The 22,465-nt window shown below is 43.6% G+C and overlaps 3 protein-coding genes across 3 annotated transcripts; 1 reads left to right on the top strand and 2 right to left on the bottom strand.

The window, feature by feature from the left end:
* Nucleotides 1-5,114: 5,114 nt before the first annotated feature.
* On the top strand, nt 5,115-21,812 carry T265_03570 (hypothetical protein; the record flags this gene model as incomplete). Its single annotated transcript, XM_009168089.1, has 3 exons — nt 5,115-5,177; nt 10,449-10,580; nt 21,750-21,812. 3 exons carry the CDS (start codon nt 5,115-5,117, stop codon nt 21,810-21,812), a joined length of 258 nt encoding a protein of 85 aa, XP_009166353.1.
* On the bottom strand, nt 6,257-19,204 carry T265_03571 (hypothetical protein; the record flags this gene model as incomplete). Its single annotated transcript, XM_009168090.1, has 2 exons — nt 6,257-6,389; nt 19,083-19,204. 2 exons carry the CDS (start codon nt 19,202-19,204, stop codon nt 6,257-6,259), a joined length of 255 nt encoding a protein of 84 aa, XP_009166354.1.
* Nucleotides 19,320-20,306, bottom strand: T265_13281 (hypothetical protein; the record flags this gene model as incomplete). Its single annotated transcript, XM_009168122.1, has 1 exon — nt 19,320-20,306. A coding segment is annotated over one exon (987 nt), but the record flags the coding sequence as incomplete, so codon positions are not given.
* Nucleotides 21,813-22,465: the final 653 nt, after the last annotated feature.

The following is a 22,465-nucleotide window of genomic DNA, read 5'->3' as shown; positions in this document are numbered from 1 at the left end:
CATTTCTCCTATCCTCGAGATTGATTAAACGTTCGTTCATCGTGTTTTAACCAGACTAATATGCAAAGATAAATTCCGACCCCCCTAAATCGGTTCTACAGGACGCTCAGTAGAGCGCGTCATCGCAGAGACTGGCTCGTATCGTGGTGAAAGAGTTTGCCTACCTGGGTAAACCATTGAGCTGTACTGGAGAATGTTTCTGCAGCATCCACAGATTCCCTCCTGCCAGACTGACCAACGGATAGAGATGTGACAGTGTTAGTGCTCTAGTTGTGACGTAATTAAGTTGATTATCAGAAGGTAACAAGCACTAACAAATGTCTGTCTTACTTGAATGTGATGAATACAATAGTTAGGTGCGCTTGATAAAAATAGATACAATGCGAAAAGTGGAATAAGCCAAAAAGTGACTTATCTTTTGAGGACACTTGTTGAGAGTTCCTGAGTGGAGTTCCGGACGCTACGTGTGTTCCGTAGTTTTCCGTGGAGGCTTGCGGAATTCTGCTGACTTTCTGTCCTGTGCGCGCTAGTGTGTGTGTTGAGCCCGGTTGTATGCCCATTTATTATGTGCGTTGTAAAGAGAGGAGTGTCCCTTCTTGTTTGATACTCGCACGAACATGAATACAACTTGACCTGATATGATGAATGAAGTTCATAATCCTGGCGCGTGACGAAAGTGGTAGCCGCGTAAACGAAAATGGTTGATAAGTTTTACTGTACATGTTGTCGGCTATAGTTGCAAGTGTGACAGGAATTGTCAGGTGGTTTGAGTGTTTGTGACGCGTAATCTGATGAGTGACCTCTACAACAGACACTCTTCCAGCCATCCAGGTTGTATTTTGGAACAAGTGTGGCCATTTGATTCTTTAAAAAATGGGCTACTCGAGTAGACTCAGCAAACCACCGATGCTTTGCCAAAGGCATCGATTGGGGATCCTGACTGCCCTCCTGTCTGAGTTTGGGCGCTTTGACATTATCTCGGCCAACAAACAACAATGAAACTTTCAAATAAAAGTACATTTATTCCACATCACCCGTCGCCTGGTGACATCAACCAAGAAGCCTTATTCGACGCGCAAAACAGGGTAGATAAGCGAGGACGTGCGAGTTTTGACATTTCTATTTCTCCCCATTGTTACCTCTTAAGTCTTATGTGATCCTACTTGACAATCACTCTTATGTAGAACCCATCTCAGCCAGGAATCTGTCGAATTGACACAGCAACCAGCCGCTCACATCTACCACTTCACTTGGGCTATTCGGAATCCGTTCCTCTCTTTCTATTGCAGTCTTTAGCGTGATTACTCTTATGCAGGTCGGCAAACGAGCTGTTCTTGTATGTCCTGTAAATGCTCTGTCGGTTAAAGATGTTGCATCTTCGAAACACGAATACGAGTTCCAAGAACGGTTTTTGAGCCTACAAAAGTCCTGCTATCTAGACGCTATAGTCTACGAACTTCACGTGATTCTGAAGCTGCTACAGATAATCATGCTAGTGTTAGCAGCAGTAAGTTCTCTCGCCAAGGCTTTATTGACCAACTGGGTACCTGAAAACAACCGTCCCTATGCTGTCCAACTTTCTACTTCCGTAAAAATCGCACTGGACGCTCTTCATTCATCGTGTCCATTTATGCACCAATGAACTGTGGCTTCGATTCATTGGGAGATACCTACAGGGAACTGAACATCCTCTTGTCCAAAAGGAAAGCTCGCATATAGTCTAAACGAAAAACGCAAGTTTGTCCCTGCTGTTCCTCAGCAGTAATGGATTTGGACGCATTGGGCGCCACTGTGATACCTGGCGTCCCCCTCCCAATGTAGATCAGCCTTAAGTCAAAATGTCCACATGTCCATCAGCTACCGTTCGTGTTGATCGTTCCGGAATACCCAGTCCGATTCAGATCAGATTCACTATCAGTGAAGATTTTTAGAATTTCTCAGTAAGCCCCACAAACAAGCTTCACGTTGAACAGCACAGAGCCTTTGTGGACCACAAGTCAGGGAAACATAACAGCATAACTATGCAGTACATCACAAATGGCCTCAGAGGACAACGTTGGCCGTAACTGTGATGAGATAACCACAGTCAGACGTGCCGCCGGGAGCTCTGCTTGTGGTGCTTCTGAGGGCGCACTCGGAGGCCAATGGATCTCAGAACGCTCACTACCAATTCTAGATGCAAGACTGCCCATCCCTTCTGGTTCGGGGTACAATACGACTAGACGATCGATTAAACGACAGCTAAAATGTAGCTCTCTGTGGACAATGTACGGTGGGATCAGACTTCAAGAGATGAATGAGGCCGGTTTAGCTGAGAATGTATGGAGGCTGTTACTGGTAATATGCAAAACTGGACCTAAAAGGCGGTTTGATGGTCCCTTGTTAACTCTAGTTGTATCTTTCATCCTACTCATTTTGAACCGTGGTCCATGAGATCAGATCCTTCATCAGCGGATGGAACACTACTGTGCTTCGTCTCTTTGAAGCGCCATCGGGCTTCTGGATCAGATGCGCATCCGCGGGCGCTGTTCAAGGAAGAGGGGAATCGTTGTGTCCCACTTTCGTTAGTGTGTCCGTACTTTTTGGAAATAGAGCTGGGAATACTTGTTGGTCGTACAACTGCTAAAAAAGATACCCAAACCGAGTGTTCCAACCATAGGGGTATAATTTTAACATCTGTGGCAACGTGACTAGTGGCTTCCTTTATATTGTGACGTCCATCTTCGGCTCATGAGACAAGTAAGAGAGCACCAAGCTGAACTTCGACCTGGAAAAGGGCACACTGATCATATCTTTACGTCACATCAAGTGCTTGAGCAGCGTCACCCATATCGGTAACCGAAAACAGCAGTTTCTTCAACTTTACAGGAGCTTTCTACTTTGCTGATAAATTTGCTCTCCTTACTTTTCTTGGCGAGAGGGCGATGCCCTTAAAGTTCGCAAACTTTTTGATTCCATACCTCCTGACAGGTTAGTGTTTACAATTAACCTCCCAGAAGTTTCCTGACAACTAATGGAGTTTGTCAGGTCTGTCCCCTCTCCTTTTTTGTTCGGTTTTGTCACTGACGTCATCATACACTGCACACTCCAAGTAACCGTGAATTTGAGGAGAGAGTAAAAGAATTAAATTATGTGGACGACTTGATTATGTTGCTCGCTGATTATTTGTTCACGCAAAGTACTTTAAGCAGAATATAGTGGTTAATCCCATATTATGGCGTGCATTTTGCATCTTCAAAGTGCATAGCCTTATTTCAAGCTTTCATTTTCCATTGTGTTACTCTGAAACCTCAGAACGGATAGGTCGAGTTGGTTGTCGGCTGCATAAGCCGTGATTAAATTGACGGACGAAGTCAATGCGCTGGTAATTAATGCGCATGCAGAGGTCGCTCAATCGTGTCATTTTTGGCGTGGGAACTAAGGTTAGTTGAGGTTAAAGAGCAACTATAATACTGGTCTGAATCTAAAGTTGTGAGACTTGGCCCATCCGACATTAGGCGACTTCAGGTGCTTCATAACGGCTGCAATGAGTTCGCAACGAAGTGAAGCTCATTCTTCAGAGCAGCAAAATTAACCTACAGGGTTGGAGCGTGCACTACATATTCCCAACTACCGTTTAACGATAAAAGCTTGGTTTTCTGTTCCGAACGGTGACAGGCCATGACATGGGTACGTGAAAGGAAAGAGGTTACTGTAATGCACTACTCATATGGTTGCTGAAAACTTCTCAACAGCCCACGACCCGTTTCGCCTTTCTTGGGGCTCATCAGGTAGGCGCAGTCCCCGAGTTTCCGTCAACCTCATGTTCTACCTGAAACAGAATTGCACGAAATCAGTGAAGTAGTTTACAAATAAGTGAATTTCGCTGAAAGAGGCTACTGTTAAACATAGGGCTGTAAGATCCTTACGATTTCTGGTTAGAGTCCATTTGATCCTGTTTGTGAATAGTTGGAAGCTCCGCAGGATACGACACGCAAATGAGCTAGTGGTACGCATCATGTCATTTTCTAGCTGGCCAACTAAAGTTTGCCTGTTGTTATGCGTTCGACTCTTGTCTAGTGAGGTTCGCAATGTGTGCAGGTTTGACCCCGCTGATAGTGCTGTGCTCCAGAGTGATGTTCAGATATGTGTATTTCCTTATTTCCCAGGGGTGTGAATATCTTACCCTTGATCGTCGTCCTTATGATATATGGCTTCTCCCCTATTCTTCGCAGCCTTTACTAAGGCCGCCTTCTTTCATGGTTGTGTGGTAGTTAAACGCCACGGTACTGGTGTGTCGTTGTCGATAATGACGATTATAATGATACCAGACCTTCTGAGGAACAGGCATTCGTAGTTTCCCCCGTACACAAAGAGGGTGACTTATTTTTAAGGCAAAAAACGTTGTTTACTTTGGAGTATCTAAATAGTATATTGAAATGGACACTTGTACATACAAATAGTATTATATGAAGTCAGTCTAATATTTGCCATAGCCACCATAGCCGTTGTAGCCACCGTAACCGCTGTAGCCACCGTAGCCTCCGTAACCGCCATAGCCGCCATAGCCACCATAGCCCTTGCCATAACCGTAGCCACCATAGCCGTACCCACCATAGCCGTTACCGTTTCCGTTACCATGATGTCCATGACCGTAGCCGTAGCCACCATAACCACCGTAGCCACCATAGCCGTTGTAGCCACCGTATCCGCCGTATCCGCCGTTGCCACCGTAGCCGCCATAGCCGCCATTTCCACCGTATCCACCGTATCCACCGTAGCCGCCGTAGCCACCGTATCCACCGTATCCACCGTACCCACCGTACCCACCGTAGCCACCGTAGCCACCATAACCCCCATAACCACCGTATCCACCATAGCCGTCTTTCTTATAGTCAATTTTACCATAGTGGTGGTAGCCGCCATAGTGTTTGTAGCTCCCGTAGCCAGGACCATAACCATAACCATAGCCGTAGCCGCCGTAACCGTATCCGTGGACCAAGGTCACCAAGACGGCAAGGATGATGGAAGTTGCCAGCTGCATTCTCGTTTCCTTCCTGTGGACAGCCTGTGACGGTTAAGCTGTTCTGAATGACGGTACATTTTATAGTTACTTTTGGAATACAACGCAAATTATGGATGCACCAACCCATCCATTGATCGTGAATTGCACTGAGATCAAATCAGAATCGATAATCGTAAGTGGCATGTAGAAGAAAGTGCATATGGGGAATAGATCCAGTGTAGTGACATAGATAATCAAATTTTATCACGATTACCGAGTGAAGCGCATCATAAAGTGTCGGTAGTGTGCATTCAGTAGAAATCCGATTCATGCCTCAACGTTATCCTCGAATAAAAATGCGGACAAACTAAATGTGTTTCGAGAAATACACTCATTCGCAAATCAATTTGGTTTTCACCAGAGGCTCAACTGAATCTCTCGTTTATGATATTCTACAACTGAAGGTGCTGCACACAGGCCGCCTCATGTTTCAGTCCAATTTGGGTTCAACTAGAACATAAGGTTGACAGAAACTCGGGGACTGCGCCTACCTGATGAGCTCCAAGAAGGGCGAAACCGGTCGTTGGCTGTCGAGGAGTTTTCAGCAACCTTATGAGTAGTTCCCTTCATAAATGTGTTTCGTTCTGTGGTTGACAGAATGATTCTTTCATTCTGGTCCGCAGAGCGGTTATTATTTGAAACCGCAGATAGCATGTTGGTAGCTGCTCATGATAACATCAAATTTATAGCTTTTTGACCAGGGGTAATTTGGTTTTTGAACTCAGTGTCTGGTATTCATTCGGTAATAAACATACAATTATGCTCGGGGTATCGACAGAAAGGCTTTCAAAAGTCCACTCTTTAGATATTCAAACATTTTGCTCCTTAAGAAACACAAGTCTTGCTATTAATTACCAACAACCATAAGTCATCCGTCCAGCGCAGCCATACGTGTAGCCCTGGTTGATGCCCACAAAACAAGATTTCCACCAGCAAGGCATAGAACAAAGCTGGAGGCTTATGACCACCACTGCCTATGACATCTGGTGGCAGTTCACTTTCCAGAGGAAGTGTTCAATGGCGAGATATGTGAACGTCTTCATGGTCTAGCATGTCTATCTTGACTCCTTCAACGACAGTGTCCAGAATGGTTTGGACAGACATTGCCCGGGAATGATATCGAAATCATTAAGCATAACTTGCCCAGGATGGGGCTGTTGCATCGGTAGACAAGTGGAAACTTGGCTCAGCACGTTCGGAAGTGACGTGGAGCTACTCGGTCTCCACATAGTGTGCTGAGTCCATCACTGGGACCAACAGTGAACTGCGATCAGTGCAGATCTGACAACCAGTCTGTGTGGACCCAAGATATATGGGAAGCCGAGTGATTCTGTCACAGGATGACCTTTTGAGAGGAACGAAATTAAAAATTTCATCATGGAAGGGATCTTAACATTTACTACCATTCATTTAAGCCTCATAACACCACATTTATAAAAAATTCATTTGAAGTAAGCCTAAGTTTAACTTTGTCTTAAGGCTCCTAAATCCAAAATATGGCATTTACAGACTGCGCTCAAAATCAGGCAGTATCCAGGAGAACGTTTCGTTTCCGCCGTTGGTATTTTTCTTCAAAATTAACCAACAGTATCGCGAGCTTATTGCTATATTTCAACTTTGCAGCCTGGGTGATGCACAAACCCATTTACTTAGTAATAAGTAGGTACAAGAATGTGTTGTGGAATCAACCAATAGCAGGCCTGATTTTCAGCGAGTTTCCTTCTCCCATCAGGGTCACAACATCGTAGAGGCTTGAAGCATCTCCTTGATGGTGCTTATATATATATATACCATGAAAGTAAAGCTGCCCACGACGTGAGAATGTTTCAAGTTGGGGTCACCCTGCTAAAACACTTTCGGGTATATGCCACAAAAAACCTAAAGCTACGGTCAAATTGTTCGGTTAGCGGAGCCTTGAAAACTGATAGGTTCTGTCCTAACGATTTGATTTCGGAGTTGAGGAATACCCCCGGATCACAGTAAGTAACAGTTTTATGACGGAACTCCCAAAGTGTAAATACTGGAGATGGAAAGCAAACAGCTTATGGGATTAGTTTACCAAAGTTATACTTTTATACATTCACATATAAGGATAATAGTGAACGGTTAAACGGGAGTTATGGTTTACGATCGATAGACGGAACTGGCTTGAGGTGTCTTAACGATAAGTTTCACTTCAAGCAACCTTGGGACTTTGGCTGAGTCCGCGCAGCCCATAGAAAAGGTGGTGGTGATTGTGGTTGTGACAAAACAGCATGGGATTCGCACCACCCTACGCAATATAATGTCGTGAATAATGTGGTGGTTATTCCCGCCTGAGCGCGTGCTGATGACACTGCTGCTCAGCCGGTCATGGCAGAAAAGGTGGATGTGCAAACTACTACTGTACTGGCGGATACTACTGATGGGAGTACACGAGTAGTATGTCTTCTCGTAAATCCTCTTCGCCTCTCTTGAAAAGTGAGATCTATTACGGAATTAGTTGATTCGCATTTGCTTGCATTTGAGCAACAGTCACTGAATATCCAGGAAAGGTCAGGAAGACACGTTCAAGGAGAAGATGGATATTCAGTTTTTGTAGACAAGATGCATATGAGAGTCTTGCTTCCTTGTCCAATAGTATGCAACTGTTCACCTGGCGTTTCCTAATAAGTAACTCGACAGAGAAAGCCCTCTTTCTTTCACTAGCAAGGATGACGCGAGTTGGAAATTTCCAGGAACTTTGCGAGATACAGACTGGTAAGGATTCTCAACAAGGATAAATAAGCTGTCTTAGTATACATGGCTTTTGCTTACGGGACGAAACCTCCAATAAAATTTCCCAAATCTTTTCACACTACTAACACACAGGCCTGTTTGGCCCATTAGTCATAAGGTGGTAGTGACAGCTGTTGGTCTGATCTGAAAAGACATGATGATAGTACAACTTCTGTGTATGTTTTAAATCTCAGTTTGTCGGTCACTGGCCTGCGTGAACAGAGTACAGCCATGTAATTTTGTCTCAGTTGCTGAAAAGTGAATTCCTTGTTCAATAACTGCACTGTATTTGCGGGAAGGGGAACACACCTATCATAGCACCGAGTAGCTGGATGCATGAGTTGTGTAGGGCTCCGGGACAGTCTCATTTGGTGAATAAAATCATTGGCTAGAGGTTTTGAGTGCTCGTTCAAGAGCTCGCTTATTTGAGCTGTTAGATTCGAATTATCCCACATATTTTAGCAGGTTCACACGGCTTTATATGGGCTCATTGTAATAATTTACTGGAAGTCTGCAGTACTGAACATTTTTTGTACAGCAAAATCAACCTTCTGCGGAAACCACTGAATGCCACTGTCAAAGAACTGAAGTGTGACAACTTTGTCAGAGTGTCACTGGGTCTTTAACAGCCTATTCCTACTTCTTGATCCTGGCACAGTTAAAGTTTCCTCTTGTCCTGAAATCACGGAGGTGAAGATATATGAATGAGTTGTTTAGTTTATCTGATTAATTTCATCTTTTCTGCCATTGGGCGGTATGGTTCAATCTTCACACGAATTCACAAAAGATCAACTGCTAGGCCTTCTGCAATTTTATCACATACAAGCACCATGGACCGGTCGAAGTTGGGTAGCTTGTTCCAACACTTGTCGTAAGCAAACAAGCGTAAGTCGGTCACTGAATAATTGACCGGTTCTATCTACCATTAAAGTAAGAAAGTCTGTGAACCTCTACCAAGATGCCACATTCATTTCCACCAGATGGCCAATGTGGCCAATATGGCCTTTATTTCACTAAGGCCTAACGACAACGGTGTGATTCTATTTTGCTTATCTGCTCTGCTGACTTAAACCCTCAGCAAAAGTGCTTTCTGCAATCACGACGCCGGTAAAAAGTCATCATCTTCAAGTGTAACCAGACAGCTCGATGAAGAATGCTTGTGGTGTTACTTGACTCCAAGGATATACGACAAACTGGTGGAGACCGGTTCCCGTTGACCAAGTTGGACTTGAAGAGTGAAAGCCAGCAATCCTGGGAGATTTTTTCAATTCTTATTCAAAAAACACTTCAATAAGTCAGACATGGAGACTGTTCACGACGTGTGCTGATTCTTCTTTCTAGATATTTTTTCTTATATCTCTCGAAACCTCATTAAGTTGTTCAAGGATTGTACGTACAGAAACGTTAAAGTTCATCGAAGCCATTTTTAAAATGATCCGAAAGTAATTTTATTGCCTCTTGATGCCGGATTGAGGGGTCTCATGGGATGAAGGCTTTTCTTCTGAGCACAACACCGTGAACCTCTTTTCGGAATCTGACCCGCTCTTTTAATTATCGGTACATCCTAGGGGTGAGTTGCATAGACATGCGCACGCATGTGCATGACATCCACTTCAAATGCGATGAACGGTTGGCTCAACCAATCACGTTCAAGGAATGTTCGAAACTAAGAGCTGCTCGTAACTGCGATTGGGGTCCGATCGGATAACTGATACAATCAGGGTAGACAAAGGAGATACACTTATGATTCTGTTATCGTAGCGAAGGCGACAAGCGCAATATCCGTGCAAATTGAGCAGATCAGTCAAACAGTCTTCGTCNTGAACCTCTACCAAGATGCCACATTCATTTCCACCAGATTGCCAATGTGACCAATATGACCTTTATTTCATTAAGACCTAACGACCACTGTGTGATTCTATTTTGCTTATTTGCTATGCTGACTTAAACCCTCAGCAAAAGTACTTTCTGTAATCACGACGCCGGTAAAAAGTCATCATCTTCAAGTGTAACCAGACAGCTCGATGAAGATTGTTTGTGGTGTTACTTGACTCCAAGGATATACGACAAACTGGTGGAGACCGGATGGTGAAACCTCGGTTCCCGTTGACCAAGTTGGACTTGAAAAGTGAAAGCCAGTAATCCCGGGAGATTTTTTCAATTCTCATTAAAGAACACTTCAATAAGTCAGACATGGAGACTGTTCACGACGTGTGCTGATTCATCTTTCTAGATATCTTTTCGTCTTATATCTCTCGAAACCTTGTTAGGTTGTTCAAGGATTGTACGCACAGAAACGTCAAAGTTCACCGAAGCCATTTTTAAAATGATCCGAAATTAATTTTATTGCCTCTTGATGCCGGATTGAGGGGTCTCATGGGATGAAAGCTTCTCGTCTGAACACAACACCGTGCACCTCTTTTTGAAATCTGCCCCGCTCTTTCAATTATCGGTACATCCTATGGGTGCGAATGAGCACGCATGTGCATGACTTCCACTTAAAATGCGATGCATGGTTGGTTCAACCAATCACGTTCAAGGAATGTTCGAAACTAAGAGCTTCTCGCAACTGCGATTCGGGTCCGATCGGATAACCGACACAACCAGGATAGACAACCAAGATACACCTATGATTCTCTTGTCGTAGCGAAGACGACAAGCGCAATATTCGTGTAACTTGAGCAGATCAGTCAAACAGTCTTCGTCAGAACAAAGGCGACGGGAAATCGGATGGTATTTAAACGAGTTACCGACTGACGGTGGAAAGAATGAGCAAAAGGTGTGTACGTTTCACTAAATGAATGTTTCAAACGTTTGAATGTAGTTTGGAAATCCGTGGTCATACTCCAACGGCAGAGCCGTATGATTTACAGATTCTATCAAGCCTTGTGTTGAAAACGAGCGTCCATTCAAGCAGCACAAGACAAAACTATAATGGAAGTCCTTGATTTAAAGATTCTATCAAGCCTTGTGTTGAAAACGAGCGTCCATTCAAGCAGCACAAGACAAAACTATAATGGAAGTCCTAAGAATGAGCTAAGTTTACACGTAGATATGTTTGCCACTTATTGTGCGAGCTGTCTCCAAGCGCACCCATAAAATATCCATCGATGCTTTTCCAGCCATTTAGTTGCGAACCCCCATGATCNTCCGTGCAAATTGAGCAGATCAGTCAAACAGTCTTCGTCAGAACAAAGGCGAGAGAAAATCGCACAGCATTTAAACGATTACCGACCAGCGGTGGAAAGAATGAGCAAAAGGTGTGTACGTTTCACTAAATGAATTTTTCAAACGTTTGTATACAGTTTGGAAATCAGTGGTCGTACGCCAACGGCAGAACCGTATGATTTACAGATTCTACTGGGCCTTGGGACGAAAACGAGCGTCCATTCAAGCAGCACAAGATTACACTATAATGGAAGTCCTAAAAATGAGCTCAGTTGACAGGTAGATATATTTGTCACTGACTGTTCAAGCTGTCTCCAAACGCACCCATAATATATCCATCGACGTTTAATTGGGAATCCCCATGATCTATAATTCAATCGAAACTTTGTGACTTGTGACAAAATATCGAACGGCACTGTAGAGCTGCTTCATCTATTTTGGGAATCATCGGAATTTTGGATTCTAAGGATCTCTAGAGAGACTGGTGCTCTTGATTTCCCCGTTGAAACGTTACTTTGTATTTTTCGGTCAACAGTGTCCTGTTGGGAGTGTGACTGACTTGCGTGCGGGCATCTGCGCCATGGGCATCCGTACAGCTGTGTGCTGCACGGCTGAAATCTTGTGATTCAGGCATTACGCCGACTTATTTATTTTCGGTTCGGTGAAGGAAAAAAATGAGTAGGGATAGTAGTTGTTGATTTTACTCAAATATAATCCCTATGATACTGGTTGCGTTGGTAACTGAAAGCCTTTCTGTCTGGGGGATGTTTCAAGATGAAAGCCGTCAGTGATCACATAACTGTCTGTCTCTACCAGGTCATCAGAATGAGCAGCAAAAGCATGCACACAATTACCCTACCTCTTTTCATAGAAGTTCGCACTGGAAATCTGGACTCAAACCCAAGAGTTAGTGGCAGAATAGACGGCGTCACATGAAGTGTAATCCCTGGCCAGATTAGCCGAACTACACACACTGAAAATAGTGCCAGTACCGAATCAAATGACTGATTATCGAGTAAAACAAAATGTACCACAGTGATAAAATCTTTGAAGCTTTGTACTTGAACTGAATAAGAGCCTGCGTACATTCACTGCGTCCCTGACTCCATCATTGCTGTCCCACATCAGGTTTGTTGTGAAATCTCCTTCCACCTTCTATACTAACAGCCTACAATGTTCTTTTTGGGGTTCGGCGGTGTCATGTAAATTTCGACGATGTATACAAACAAAAACAACATTGTTTGGAAGTATACGTTGAGCCACTCATGGATTAACTAGGTTGAATATATTACAGCAGACACTAAGATGAGGAGAAAAGGAGAGGGAAGACTATGAGTGAACAAGTCTGAGTGCTAACGAAAGACTCAAGTGAATCTCTGCTCCATTATGTTCTTCAGCTGAGTGTGCTACTCAAAAGCCGCCTCACATTTCACTTCTCACGCTATCTGAGGTGTTCAGGTATACCTTACTGACAAGGCGTACTATCTATAACGTTGATGAAAACTCCGACAGTCCACTACTGGTTTTGCATTTCTTGAGGCTTATGAGGTAGGCTTGATTCCTTAGTACCCATCAGCCTCAAAAGATAGCAAGGGGTGACTGATGTGCACTATCTGTAAATTAATTAGTGGCGAACGAAGATTTCTTTAAGTATCGCTTTAACACCTATGCAATTTACAAATGAATGTATTGCGTCACTTGCGTATAATCTGGTGTTCAAGTGTAATACAAAGTCGATGAAAAGTCAAGGACTTTATCTCTCTGATGGGCTCAAGAGAGACAAGCCGAGTATTGGGTTTTTGAAGAATTTTCGGAAACCCCACAGGTAGTGTTTCATGTAGGAAAGTTTTCCTGTTTGAAAGAACGGTTCTAAAACCAAAAATTCAAAAGTAGCAAAAAGGTACAGACAAGACCGCTCCTGATAGATCGCATGTGCTCAGCAGTTTTCACCATTTGCATGCGAAAATTGGTTGCTCATGCTGTGAGAATGGTGGTTTTTACATTTATGTCGAAGTATAGCGTGAATTTCCTCGTTGATGGAGGTTCAGATGGTTTATTAAATTGTGTAACAGAAGGGCCAGAGGTATGTTCAATGGGAACATTGCTTGCTTCTTCCAGGTCATTCTCCAGGAGGTTAACTAATCAGGGTAGTACGAATATGAAGCCAGCTCACCGCACCATGCGGCAAAGAACAATCGATAAAATAGATGCATGTATCAGAAACGGACTGAAGAGAATCCTAACCAACCCATAAGTACGCTTGTGACTGTTTAGGGTGCTCAGGAATAAGTGGGCAACGGCTGGGAGCCTACGGATTCTCAATGTCACTTCGGTTTCCAGTGAATTTTTTTGGTTTGGAGCGATGTTTTAACCTAATTACAAACCCAACAAAACTTCATAAAACCTAATAAAAGCTGCCCATTCTTCAATTCAAACAAAAGCTATAGAAAGTTTTATTCGATGTTTCTATACGCGTTGGAGCTTGAGCACGCTACTGAGAAATTCTTCCGTGTATCACGCGAAATAAGAGGCGCCAGAAAAGCGCAATTCGGTTGATTTCAAAAGTGCGGTCACTTTGGCTGTTTTAATTCGAATGTTCAACGTTCTGCCCCTGCTCATCTCATTCTAATTTGCTTCACTGCTTATTTCTGAAAACCAGAACGGAAACCGACCCTCAGTCTTTAAAAGGCCTTACACTTGACCCGCTGGTGAACGGGTCAAGCGGTCATCAACCTCCCATGAAGAGGAGCGACTGAACTGAGGGCTTACAGCTGATCTGTACAAATAATGGATCCGAGTCATCCAGGTATTGTAAACTGTTACAAAATCAACAGTTTTTCCCTCGGGTCACGTCACTGGTTGCAGCCGAAATTCCGTACTTCAAAACACACTCTACTACCACCGCAGTGTCGCTTGCAAACGGTACATCCACTAAGTTCGAGAGTCTCTCCGTTTCCGTGTAGACGCTGCAGTATGTATATCAAACGTTTACTTCGCGATGGTGAATAAAAAACTATCAGGATTCACGAATGAAGCCATTTGATTTGTGACTATCATGTACCAAATCATAATGTTTATCGGCATATATTCCTGTGCCAGAACTGACTACTATTCATCCTAGGAACGAAAAGTTTCGGAGCAGTGCCTTCAAGGCATCGGGCATCGGCATCATAGCGAAAATCATAGCGAATTAGATTTCCCATAGCGGATAGAACCATTCTCGTGCCTAGGAACGAAAAGTTTCGGAGCAGTGTCTTCACGGCATCGGGCATCGGCATCATAGCGAACATCATAGCGAATTAAATTTCCCATAGCGGATAGAACCATTCTCGTTTAAATGATTTTATTTAATTTAAAAGATATCTCATCGTAATCAAAAGGGCTCTAGGAGTGCAGTAAAAGCTTCTTATTAGGAGCCTTCGTCCCTCTGCTTAAACTGCTCTTCTGTTATGAACCATGATAATCACACCTCACATTAACTTTAAAGGGGCTTCACGGCATCTTGTTTATCCGTTCGAACCAATCCATAAAGAGCCCGTGGAGGCAAGCCGAAATGTGCCTCCAGTGAGTAGAAATTTGCCTATAGCTCGTGCACTGACCTAAGGAACACAATAAGGTGGGAGAGTCCATTAAACCTACTAGGCCACCAGCGACATATCCGTTCAGTATCACGTGGGCACTCAAAACCTACAAGCGTTGAAGGTTGAAAGAGCGATCTCCTCCAGCCTTCACTGCGACGGTTGATTCAATGCACGTGTGTGATGGGGTGAAAATAGGTGAAAATAGGTGATCCTGTTGCTTGACGTTCCTGGAGTATAAATCCAGGGCAAGTGTTTAGCCGTCGGAAAACCACTGGCCTGTGTGAGAGCGGGACATAACTTTTATGCTAGCTGACCCCACATGGCACACACCTAAAAACTTGACTTACGAAACAACTGCTTAGTGTACACTGGGAAACTACGGTTTTTGTGAATATACAGGCAGCTTGCGTGTTCCTAGGGGACTGAAACGTATATCAACTCCGTTAGTTGGTTTGACTACTTCACTTAGGTCATCCCGTGACCTTGTTTTTTGAAGGAGCTATCGCCGAATAAATGTTCGCCGCAAACCTCAAGAAAACATATGCAGTGTAACTTGCAATCGAATTTTACCAGATACACTTTCTATTGTCCTGCTGCCCATTTCCGGTCACAATCGGGGCCATATCGCAGTTAAGTCGATACATTTTGAAGTGAAGCGTAGCCCCCTACATCATTGGATAGCTGGTCTTTCATGCAGGTGAGGCCAACCAATGTTTTTTGAGTACACCGGAAAAATCTATCATAAGTAGGAAGTCGAGGGATACGTATGTTATAGTGAAAGGATGGTGACAAAAGACTACTTAGGAACATAAGGGTACTCAAGTACCACCAGCGAAGCCAGTCAGGGCGGTTAGATATCTGAGCACGTCTCATACTACTTCTGAAGGCAGCGATGGAGACACTTTCCTCTCTGCGTGGTTATATTTTAGTCTTACATCGTATTCGTTAGGAGCCTTCTACTAAATGGCCCCAATGAGGTGATGAAGCCAGGCGGCATGACCAGAAGGTACGCGGTAACCTGGAATGAATAGATTAGTTGAGGTGTACGATGGAAATATTTTGGTGTATGTTGTTTGGAGTGGCTAGGTCACACGTCTTCAATGAAATAGTTTACTGAGGGAGCCGGTCTGATACATGTACAGATCAACGTTCAATGGACGTTTTATGTGAACAAATGGCGTATGAGCTAATCAGACTTGGCAACATTCTTCTTTCTAGGGGAGGAAAGAGGCCTTCGACCAATCAGAGGATTGAGTGATCTGTACACTGAACCTTGATAGTGCTTAGTTTGGAGAAAGGATCATCCCTTGTCTGACACTTCTGATACTTTCGTGGGTATAAAGACACATGAATAAACCGTCCACTTGTATACTGACGTGTGAGCTCCAGTGGTTAGCCTCTTATGGCATCCCGCAACCTAGTGTGAAACGAGCAGGCCCCATGTTGGCTGATGTCCAAGATACCGAGGTATTTTCCTTTCTCGGGCGAAATTACACTGTAAATCATTCTCACCGAGACCAGTTTGTTGTGAGTTTGCCTAACATGAATCTGAACATTTACCGCCTCCTGCTAAGACATTGGCCGCCAGTTTCCTGATTACTCAGAAATCGTTTCGGGAAGGTGGACAAGTGCAATTTTGAGAAGTACATGCAATGTTTCCTCAAGCGAAAGAGGTCGTTGTAAGAAAAGTTTCAAGTTAAAGTTTTATACCAGGTATTGTTCCCTACGTCTATAGTTTAGGCTACAGGAGTTTTAAGGAACTAGCTTTATGGCACTATTTGCCATTTTTCTATGGGGCTTTCTTTATAGAGTTCCTATTGTTACTGCAGTAAACAGGGCATATTGACCCCGCAAATCCATGATTCCACATCAAAACACCTGCTCTACCTGACCCTGTCCGTTTATTCTCGCATCTTTGAATTATTTCAATTTCGCAAACATTCTCCATGGCATCCGGTTACTTTCGCACTGGATTTAGAACCTAAGGGACCTCACCAATCTGAGGTTAGCTGATAACAGTCAATAAGTCGACCCACGTGGCCTAGTGAACAAAAGCATGGAACTTGATTCGAATCCAGTATCAAATTTTTCCAATCGGTTGTTGGCCTCGGTATTAAAATCTGTATACAGTTTTGTTTCAGGAAAAAGTACTTGAAAAGTAACGCTACTGTTGATCATGGCACACACCATTAGCTTTGGTCACATACCAATATCAGTTTTTCCAATCGGTTGTTGACCCTCGGTCTTAAAATCTGTATACAGTTTTGCTTCAGAGAAAAGTACTTAAAAAGAAACGCTACTGTTGATCATGGCATACACCATTAGCTTTGGTCACATACCAATATGACCAATCAAACGGAGCTCATCTGTTTACTTTAATAAGTCACGCTAGCCGTCAAATGTACTAAAATGAACGACTTATCTGCCTGTTCATGACATCCGATCCCATAAGCCAGTTCTCACCGAGTCTATTTCAGCGGCCAAACTTCTACTAGACCAAGCGTTCTCATAAAGACGGACGACTCTCCTCACGATTCGCAAACACACTGCCCTTTTTCTATTACGATCGCAATAAAGCGTGATCATATCACAAAAAGATTATCAGTAAAACCACCTAATTCTCGCTGAAACCTTGCGCAACCATGCAGCCATACTTAAGGTGTTCATCACTGAAATTACCGATGAACAGAGAAAGCACCATAATTAATATTTTTTCATAGAAGCCAAACGAAGCTGTGAACCACCTTTTCATTGCTCATTTTGAATTTTCAAGACCAACAATCTGAACGTTTGACTACAGTAATGAACCTGAAACTCCTTTGGAACACCTGGCGGTGAAGTCCAGAATTCAACTACGAAGATAAGTGTGATTAGTCCCCACTGGTGTCCGAGAGGTGCCCCCTTAATTGCATTTGAACACTTCCAACATACAGTGGGCAGGAGGCCACTTTATCCAAAGACTGATGACAAGAAAACACATAAATCTACAAAATTTACTTGAACTCTAGGTTACTATTAGCTACCAGCGAGCTTTTGACCAAGTAAGATTAAGATATACTGCAATATGAAACATTGCCTAACACTTCATGCCAGTCTCAGTCGAGCCAAAATTGGAGACATCTGATTATAACCGGTGGTTTGTTGATCGATCCGGATGATCTGATTGAAAACTTTTCATCTGCGGTCTAGGATCCACCAACTGGCTGTATTTTTGCAAAAACTTTGTACGACGGAGACGATGATTGAAGTATTGCATTTAAATTCCGCAGCCATATGTGTAACCTGAGCCATTATCACCCATGTTAGATTATATCACCACTTACCCCAGTGTATGGTAGCATACATGCATTACCGATCCCCCGAAACTGCCTTTGTCCTGAATGAGGCTCTCGCTCTGGCTGCTGTTCCCGAGTTTCCATCAACGTTAGGTTATCGTACACACCAACCAATATACACGTGACGAAACAGACTCATGCAAATTACCTTGGTGTCAACGAGACTCAGGTGAATCTCTCGTCCTAATTCGTTGTACAAACGCCAGCTCTCATAATAGAAAAGAGATTGCAGCATATTTTCTTGACCAAACATCTTATCCATAAGTTTGTTGAATAAAATATCCTACGATTCATAGAATTTCGTGACAACTTCAATTTGAAGTAGCCTTGGTACAGTCCATTCATAAACGAGAGAGTTAGCAGAGCGTATAGTTAATATCAAGATCATTTGTGCCATTGGTGTGTTTCATCAATTGTGTACAGTTCACCGTTCAGGTAGAACCTAAGATTCTTGGACTCTCGAGAACTATGCCTCTCGATGAGTCTCAAGAGGTTTGCAACATGTAGTCAGCTACCGGGCAGTTTTCCATAAAACGAAAAGCAATGCACCCCGTTAAGAGTCAGCGAAAGCCAAAAATACGCCCCTTTGGAGAGGTATAGACAGTAAAGAACCGTTAGAGGGCTGCCAGTCGATTTCAAGTAATCTTAGCATGCTAGTCTCAAAATGCACACCGAACACATCACTTTTTCGTCTTGATTGCGAATTGGTCATTTTTGGGAGAAGATTATTTCGCTGAATTGGGTGATACTCTGGTTTAAGGTTGGCATAAGCTATGGGTTTGTGTAATGCCACGTTTTAAGCTTTTCGAATGAAAAGGTCTCCCATCAAGGTTCCATCAAGCACAACAAGAAGATGGTGCTCCGAATTTAGTGAACATAGACCGGATATGCTGCTCTCTATTGGGTGTCGGATACTGCTTGGGACGCCCTCTGAAAAATGAGATAGTGTCCTTTTAGCACAATACTTTTGTCGCAAAGTCACACATAGTCACTGCACATGGGGCTCAACTACTTCATACTCCAGTCCGGTTATTCCGGAAGCAATCCCACCCAAACCGAATTAAGCTATGGACGAGCAAAAGAAAACTTTTTTGGCAAGTAGATATTCATAGTACACGTCTTTTTTATTTTTACCGAAGAATACACAAGGCGAACAAAACTCAGTTTTGTCAAATTCTTGTTCGCTCACGCAATTACCGAACAGATGGAAATGGGCTTGAGTTGTAATTTATCGGAAAGGAGTTAACATCCTTCAAAGCATCGTGGTGAATAGTCCCCACTCTGCTATCGCTGGCTGACTCAATTCCAAAGTAGGACATTTTTAGATTCCCACACTCACATACAAAACTTTCTAGGATGAATAAGACCTGAAGTATGCATGAAGAAATCTATCAATATTTAAGTGTTAAAACGATTCATACAAATGGCAAATTAATAATGACTTTCAGGTTTGACCCAGTTTGGAACCGGACTGGACCTCGATCTTGCCCAGTTTGTTTTTTCATATCCATAACCATTTTTGTCGTAACCAAGCGTATCGACTTCCGCGTTGTAACGATGTATCATAGCATATTTCTTTGAAAGTTCCCTTTTTCCCTCCTCTTCATCGTTTTTCCCCTTCTCTGTGTAGGCTAACTTGTTTTTACCCCTCACGACCGATTTCTTTGCCCTAGCAGACTTTACTGGAATTGGTCGGCGTATTCGACGTTGGTCATCGTAGTCATCCATTCGCTCATCGGAATTTTTTTCATTCTGGTTGTAACCCGAGTCATAATTATCGTCTTCGTAATTGCCCGCGTTCGACTCATCGCGCTCCGTTTCACTGCCGTCACCATACTCACTAACGTCATTAGTGCTGTACATTGGCGGTACGGAGTTGAATGTTTGTGGTCCATAGCCGAAGTTAAAATTTATAGGTGGAAAACCCCATAAACCTCTGGGTCTGAAACCAAAGTCGCCCACATTCGTATTTACTCCATAGGGGTGAAATCTTGGTCCAGTCCCATAACCGCCACCGCCATATGAGCTAATTTCTGGGCCATATGTGTAACCATGAACCTCTGATGAGAGCAGGGGTGATCCCATCGGCCGGTATGGATGTGCGTACATCTGGTTCGAATAATCGTAGTTGTTGACAAACTTAGGAAAAATGCCGTTCAATCTTGGAAGTGTAAAATATCCGAGTTTGTTATACGGGGCGTTATACGAGTAGTTATCTTTTTCACTCTTCGCGCCGTACGCCGACATAGGGTAGTACGAGAGAGGATAGCCGTACCATGGAGTTGGGGACCAATCTGGACCGTACATCATCCAGGCATGATGTATTGGATAGTAAGGCCACACGCCCCACCCCATTCCCCATCTTGACAGTTGTCCATGAGCCGTTGAAGCTAGGACAATCACGGACAAACAGACTATCATCGTGAAATAGGAAACCCGTCGTCAATTCAGCCAGTCAACTTATATAAAATGGAATGTTTGTTGCCACTTCACAAGTCACATGTTAGGCCATCGGAAGCCACTGATTCGACGCAAGCGCCATAACGTCCAGTGCACTCGAGTTGGTAATCGAACCTTCTACGCAATGGGTCGATATTCTGCGGAGAAACGGGTGCACTTCACAAGCGTTTGGCATTGCCGTCCCCATTTTCGCAGTTTTTAATTGCTAAAAAAGGCACTTCAGGTCAACTCAGGATCCGTTCATCACTATTGGGACAAAAAAATACCCGTGCTCGAGTGATCCTGTTAAACTGTAACACCCTTTCGGTGCCGAGCTGCCATGCAACCAGAAGGAAATGTGTGATACTGCAGTAAATGGTCGCCTTGTCCGGATTGTACCACTTAAAATGGAACAATGTTCGGTTGAGTATTGTGTTAGATTAGTCCGTTTTGTGTTGAAACGACCAACAGAGCCGTTGACTTGTCTGCCAACATCTGAAAGAACTTCCAGTAGGTTAGCGCTATTCTGGTTCAATGCAAAACATTCCTATAAAATTCAGCGCCCGGATAGACGCGCTCGAATAGCCTCTGGACAACTGTCAACAGGTGTCATAAGAGACACTCACATGTTTCTCACATGCCAGATCTAAGTGCACTATCTGGGTCTGAGTAATCACACCTACGCATGATATGAAATTTTCTACATAAATCTTGTTTTACGGAACAAATGGCTTACGAGATCTTAGACATTTGTTTAGGCTACTTTTCTGTGGCGGGTGAATCTCCTCCGAGTGAACGACTTCACACCTTCCCGAGGTCTTGGATCTGCGGCAGGGCTACTGTGTATACAGATCTGTAGTGTGTTTGTTCCACGCCATTCTTGTTACTTTCATACAGGTCTAGAGCATCCGTGGTGATTCCTGACAGGCGAGTCACTGATCTGCAAACCCGGGGCGGTCGCTGAACCATCTTTCGAACTTTTTAGCTGCTTACCCGTCTCGATGTGATAAGAAGTACTTCTGCCGTTTCCCAAATGAGAAATAGCAACACGTTTCCGTCGAATGTCAGACGACCAGAGTTTGATTCTCGATGTGACCAAAGATAATTTCTGTCTCCTTCCAGACAAGGACCATCGTTCAGGGACGGGATGAAAAGTCGGGTAAAGTGAGACAAGTTCTACAGCTCACGCGACAGCTAATGCATACACTATTTATGGCACCCCTAATATATGTCTAAAGGACTTCGTGCCAGAAACTCTATACCATGAAGCCGTTTGACAAAGAAGACATTAACCCTTAAGTGGTTTCTAGAAGTCGTGGACTCACGACTGCTGACGGTAGTTGAGCCCTTGAAATGCGACACACGCTCAGCCGTATAGATCATCTTTGTACATTGAACTGATTTTTCTTTATTTTGCCAATCAAGCTTCACAAAGGATCTGATATTTATGAAGCCTATGAGTCTTCGCCTGCTCGTATCCTGCTCTGAAGTTTAATCAGTCGTATACATTTATGAACTCACTAAGACGCTGTTAGCTGTTTTCCGAATAAAACTGATACCGGAAGTGAAATAGGATTGACACGAAATATATGATGGGTTTTTCACATACCATCGATGGACACGGTTTCTGAACAGTCCTTCCGAGTTCTGAAAACAAGGCAATGTGAGGCTAATAGAGGGTGATGCAAGAGATCAAGCGCCATTTCATGCTAAGATTCTTGCAGGATTTTCTGTCATTTGAACGCTGTTTCATGCATACACACAGGCTGTTGGGTTCCGGCTGCTGAAGGATCGGCAATCACTCAGAGCACTGCCTACACTTTCGGAAGCAGAGCAACAGCAACAATCAGCAAACGCCAAGTTGTTACTCATCGTAGCAAAACCCTACACGTTGGTGTGTTCCACAACAGTGGACGAAAATGACAGCTTTTCAAACACAGGTCTGGCTAAGAGCGATTCTGATAGGTGAGTCAGCCGATTGCCACAACCAGGATATCTATTCGGTTGTTGGTTGAGTTGAACTAGTCACTCAAGTGCAAACCTGTTCACCAGCTCAGACGAGATAATTCAGGTGCGCCCAACGTACGCTGGTGGGGTATTGGTGGCACGGTCGTCTCGCAGTTGGAGAAACTTCACAGATG

This window comes from Opisthorchis viverrini (genome assembly GCF_000715545.1).
Source record: "Opisthorchis viverrini unplaced genomic scaffold opera_v5_52, whole genome shotgun sequence".
Lineage (NCBI taxonomy): Eukaryota > Metazoa > Platyhelminthes > Trematoda > Opisthorchiida > Opisthorchiidae > Opisthorchis > Opisthorchis viverrini.
The sequence above is the reverse complement of the archived record's forward strand: the minus strand, read 5'-3'. Positions and strand labels throughout refer to the sequence as shown.